The sequence below is a fragment of the Dendroctonus ponderosae genome, unplaced genomic scaffold, assembly GCF_020466585.1.
Source record: "Dendroctonus ponderosae isolate FM_Combo_2020 unplaced genomic scaffold, Dpon_F_20191213v2 Dpon_F_20191213_3, whole genome shotgun sequence".
NCBI lineage: Eukaryota > Metazoa > Arthropoda > Insecta > Coleoptera > Curculionidae > Dendroctonus > Dendroctonus ponderosae.
This window is the reverse complement of record NW_026018508.1, coordinates 14424480-14430146: the sequence shown is the minus strand read 5'-3', so window position 1 is coordinate 14430146 and position 5667 is coordinate 14424480. Positions and strand designations below refer to the sequence as shown.

The window sequence follows — 5667 nt, the reverse complement described above, 5'->3', positions numbered from 1 at the left end:
AAGCAAACCACTTCTGAAGATGCAAGCCACTCGTGCTTGCGAAACGTCAAGAAGAAACTCTACCGAACGACGGCCTAAACACCCATTAGTATCAAAATCTGAGATCTAAGGCAAAACGACAATAGAACTGGCCTTCAACGGCCATAAAAATCTACTTATTGCAATTTCTGCCTAAAAACCTTGACAACCGCAACAAATCTGACCTACTCGGGCGGAATTTATTGCATTTGACCTACAAACAAAAAACTGACTGACTCAGGAAAGCGGGAGTGGGAGCGAAACCACGTAATTACCTTCAATGCATATTAATAATTCGTTGAAAGGATCCCCCCTTTTTGCAAGGAGCCCCTCCATTTATTTAACGGCGGCCGCTCATTCAATCAAGCGGGCCCCGGAAATGACAGTTCCCCTTTAAGGTTCGGCCTCTCTTTGATCGCTTTGCCTTTGGGATGTGCTGCTTTAAGCGGCACCACGCAGCTGCATGGGCGCACGGCATTGCCAGCTTGTCCCAAACATAGTTGAAGTGGCTGAATGTCCAGAAGAAATTTTGATGGAACATGTGGGTGATTCGAGTTTATCGATTGGAGGTAATCGTGTTGCCCCCCATGGGCGATGGGATATTGGGGTTTGTTGATGTGTTCAAATATTTTCGGGTTTGAAGTGGCTTTACTGGCAGGAGGACGAGGTTGAGGGATTTTCAAGGGCTCCGCTGGCAACTTCCACGGTCAACTAGGAGCAGTGGTGAAGCAGAGAGGCCATGACGGGATTTGTGAGATTTTAGGAAATATTTGTTTGTGTGGTGAGGCCAAGTTTTTGGTGTTTTTGCCAAATTTGTTGCTTCAAAAGTTGCCCCATCGGGTTCGTGGCACGGTGAACGTGATTGCGCAGTGACTGCACCTAATTTACGGGGAAAATTGCACTTACATACCTAGTTTAGTGCGCAACCTTCATCACAGGTAGGTGCCTACCACAGTTGCCGTATTAGTGAATGTTGGAACACAAACAGCACAAACCACATGTATGTACAAATGGCTTGTTAGTAGTTGAGGAAAAACGCGAGCGGGCGTTGACGCCCATAGAGTACCGTATTCCGTGTCGTTAATAAATTCATTGGATTGCAAAAAATAAAAATTGGCTTCTCTTGTGCGCAGCTGCGGCTTTCACAATAGACAAGAGGGTCGGGTCCCCCCTAGTCTACATCCCAACCATCAGAACTAGTCTGCGCAAGCGGCGGTTCTACACAACACAATAAAGATGGAAGCAAGCTGCTGGCCGCCATTTTAAGATAGCATAGATACTTTAGACAATTGCACGACACATACACCACATGTACATTGAACATACCCGTTCACTTCCTCGGTGAGCTGAACCCGACCAAGAGCGCAATGCAAAAGCAACGAAAAAATTAATAATAAAAACAAAACAAAACTGACCTTTTCGTAAAAAACCCGTAACTTCTACTACGTTCCATATCACAACAAAATCCAACAGAAAATAACTGAAAGCAACGTCATTAAAGGAAATAAAGCGGGCAAGCGGCTCACTATGTGGAAAGTCTTCCAGTGGGGTTTTACTTTTTCACTCTCCTTCTAAACCGGTTAAAACGTGTTCACGCTGCGTCCACCATAACACTACTCTACAAACTATTGGTGCTGTTTGCGATTTGAACTTCTGCTCACTCTTTGGGAGTTGAGCAGTGAGGGCTACGGCGCCGGCCAATCACCGCGTCCGATGCCCCACCATTTTGGCATATTGCGAGGCTGTGCGGGTCGACGGGGGCGACGTCCATATTAATTTCGAGGGTTTCCCTTGTCTGACATCCAAGCGAATGGGAAACAAGTTTGTTCGGCAGCTGTTGTGACCTTCTTTAGCGCTTTTGTGCGATGGCGAGTGCTCGCCTTCTACATCCCGCCGACTTTCCACCAATCCATTGTCTATCCCGCTTCCACACCACCCGTCTTCTAATTCTTTCACATTGTCTAATGGCAGCGCTTAGGATATTACAATTTACATATTAAATGGCGCACGCATTCCAAACCACTCTCCTTGTCAGCCTATGAACGCTACGATCGGTTTTATCACCTTATCTGTTGTATGTTGACCTATTAGAGGAATCCGGCCTGTTATCTGGACGTTTTTTGCTGCAAACAATGGAAAATTTTTCCAATTTCCTGCCAGACCAAACAAAATCTATGCTTTAGTTCAAAAGATTATTGCGTTGATTATAATTCAACAATGGGAGCAATCGGTTATGTTCCCTGGATGGATCAAGGAACTTTGGAACTGGAACAGTCTGTGTGGTTATTGGTTACTTAAGTCATTATTTTTCTTTCCAACTAACATTTGCTTTTGAGCTCTTTTCTCTCGGCACAACTTTGACACGCTTTAATGCTTTAATGCCTTTGTTATGCCAAGACCTTCGGGCACAACACTGACTGACAAAAACTGAAAAAACTGACACTTGCAGTGTTTTTCGCGTCAAATCAGTGTCGTGGCAGAAGGAATCCGCACAACTTTGACATTAAAGCTTTAGTGTGTTTGTTGTGCCGAGCCCACCGAGTCAAAAATTAAAAATTGCTAAATTTAAAGTGTTTTTCACGTCAAATCCAATGTTGTGCCCAAAAGAATCCACTCAACTTTGACACTCAACATTCTTTAGTGCGTTTGTTGTGCCGAGCGCGTTCGAGCACGGCACTGGCTGGATGGCAAAAAGTAGCAAATGTAAAAATTTGGAGTGTTTTTGCGTCCAAACCAGAGTCCTCACAACTTACGTTATAAATTAATAATAAGTAATATTATAATATTATACACATCGCTTTAAACTTTTGCCATTGAAGCATCGAAAGTGTATAGAAAACGATCCTGTTATGGGCCTAACTCTCTAACCAACAAACTTATAAAACTGTGGTTTTCATAATTTTTGCCTTCAAAAATATACCGTATGTTCTAAAATTCCGGAGAAAAACATTAAAAACTGGTCTTGTTGCAAACTGCGCTTTATTTGCGCTCAATTAGTCCACTTTTCTTTTGTAGTCAATCGGAAACTACCCTGAAAATGTCTTCAAACCATCGAGAACACACGCCCAAGCTGGCAATCTCGCAATATAAAATACAATTTTTCCAATCAATCTAGAACGTATTTTAACTCAGTTTTGTACTTTTTGTTATTGTTATACGGGATGTATTGAGATGGACGGCAACAGTGAACGCTGGAATAATGCTCGTTTTTTGCTGATCGCATGCCTAATCAAAAAGCTGTGTTGTCAATAAAACTGCTTTGAAATGCGCCAACAAACTGAATTTAAATAAAGTAAAACTGTTGCTACTTGCCCAAATAAGAGGTGCTACAGACAAGTGTCAAAAAATTGGAAATTCTGAGTTAAATAGTAGTGATTTTAAAGAACTGGCAACATCGCCAAACAACATCAGGTCATAATTGTCCAAGCTGTCGCCCCAAATTGGAGTTGGTGAGTTTATTGGCAGCTTCTGCAGAATTTAAGTGATTTGTCACCATTTTTTATCAATAAATTAACCAGGACAACCAGAAAAAACACTTACGTGGTAACGCTCCTAATTTTCCAAATGGTTCAATTTATTGCAATCGTAACGTCCATCTGGAAAAAAATAAAATGTTGGATCAAGGCACGATAAAAAACAAATTATGCGAAAAGCAGTAACTTAAAATGCTCCATTTTCAATTTTTGCATTGCTATTAGTGCCATTTATTTCATCAACTTGCCATGAAATTCGAAAATAGCGCATCCATCAAAATGTCAATTTCAGGCAATATCACAATATTCTATTTTCCATTCCCACTCGCCTGTGATGAAAGTGATTTCCTTTATCACGTTTTCATGCTTTTAAGTGGGGGCACAAAGAGTTCAATTGGGTATTTTTGAGACAAAAACTTTCAAAAGTAAAAAAAGACAAATGCCCCTTTAATCTTGACATTGACATACGTCAAATGGAGAAGCTAAGTGTTCAAAAGAGACAAACGAAGCAACAAGACCGCAACCAATGCTGTCAGAGAAATAGAGCAGGCGTCGCTACGCAACAAGTCAACAAATAAAGGATCTTAAACAACCTGTCCTAGTTATGAGTTACGCTGCTATGACACGGTGGCGTAAATGCCTTGTTAATCACTTGGGCTGTAATATTGGAAATGTGGCTCACATATGCAAGTACCTGTCATCCCAAAGTACTTAGGTGATGTAGGCACCAATACAAAGTATAGAGTGAAGGACCAAAAGATTTTGAACAATTCAGTACACTTTGGCATCATTGCACAATGGGCTTAAAGCGTACTTGAGCACATAGCTGGGAGCGTTAAAAAAATGACAGTGATTCCTCATTAAGTAAATTGGTTCGTGGGGCCACAACGCTCATTACGATTGGTCTCGCTGACATATCGCAGATATACGCATACGCAGGAAAAGTGCGCTTCCTACCAGGCATTTTAATTCGACATTAGACAAGTTATCCCCTACGGACTGGTATGCAAATAACCATGGCCGTTCCCCCATCATCTCCGCGTGCCAGCGCCATTCCAATTCGAAAATAAAGAATAAAGCTGCTCGCGTCGTCTCGCTCAATGCGCCGCCGCGTTTATCGGGCTCAATCGGGCACGGCTTAATTAATGCGGATGGAAGGGCAAGTGGCAAGTGCCGCTTCTCAGAGCCGCAGCAAGTGGCTTTCTTGCCGCCAGCAAAATTATTCTTCGAGAAATGAGGGTGGGGATCGACGGTCGTGTCGGCGACAGGTGCTGTCGTCGGCACATCTTTTGCACGGTTGCAATAAGCAAATGGAAAACGTCCTTGTTTTTTAGGCAAATCATTCTACTGGCTTTTTATTTCCTTTCAATAGACTTTTCCATTGCATTTCAACTTCACTATCGGCGTTTAGCCTATGGTTACTTGAGCTTTTGATATTTCAGAAGCACCAGGAATTTACGGAAGGTTAATGAGGCACATTACCTTGAAAACATTGTTGCCGTCCTTCTGGTGCAGTTTTTTGCAAATAACTCAGTTTTTGCTGCAGAAATGACGCCAATTTTGAGTCACCCCGTACACTATCTGAGATGGTTAATCACATGCAAAGTTTCACAGCCTGAACTCAAAGCAAATCAAACTTTTGTTGTTTTTGAGCCTTCTGCAGGGTAAAACATTTAACACACGCAGTTAATTTTTTGAGCGTAAGCTGAATCGTTCAAGCTGGCCCCCCATCCTATAAACAACCGCACCATTGCCGCCCTTTTATTTCACTGAACCTCTTAAATATGCATAAACCATTTCTCTTCCCAGCCACCCCATCCACTAATTCATTCTTTCATCCTCTGTCTCCCTAAATTGCACTGACGTCCGCAGGTTGAAGGGCGAACGCCCAGACTGTTCCCAGACAGGTAGTTCTAACCATTTGCATAATGTGTTTATACATATTCATCGAAGGTCTTAACGTGACCAGAACACAATTAAAAGGGATGTGATGGCGTTAACTTAATTGTGGGTTTTTAACCTAACAAGTTGCCTGTCTGGGGTCTACACTATACAGTCCTCCCCCGTGTTCATATATGTAGGTATATGAGGAGCGACGCGGTGTTGCAATTAATATAATTGAAGATGCGTGTAGAGGAAACACAATTTAAAGCTCAATTTTTTTACAAACTTCTTG

The 5667-nt window shown here is 42.2% G+C and overlaps 2 protein-coding genes across 3 annotated transcripts in view; one reads left to right on the top strand and one right to left on the bottom strand.

Annotated features, from left to right (window-relative positions):
* LOC109537393 (polyhomeotic-proximal chromatin protein) overlaps positions 1–1920 on the bottom strand; it is a 32134-nt gene extending 30214 nt beyond the window's left edge. The window contains exon 1 of the mRNA XM_019904095.2: positions 1434–1920. Coding sequence (XP_019759654.2) covers positions 1434–1471 — 38 coding nt within the window. The 5' untranslated portion in view covers positions 1472–1920. The remainder of the gene's footprint in view (positions 1–1433) is intronic.
* Positions 580–5667, top strand: part of LOC109537527 (D-2-hydroxyglutarate dehydrogenase, mitochondrial) — a 53637-nt gene continuing 48549 nt past the window's right edge. The window contains exon 1 of one of the 2 annotated variants that reach the window (XM_048665244.1): positions 580–956. The gene's annotated coding sequence lies outside the window, so the exon portion shown is untranslated. Of the gene's footprint in view, positions 1019–5667 lie in introns of both variants that reach the window. The other variant, XM_048665245.1, reaches the window with a different exon arrangement.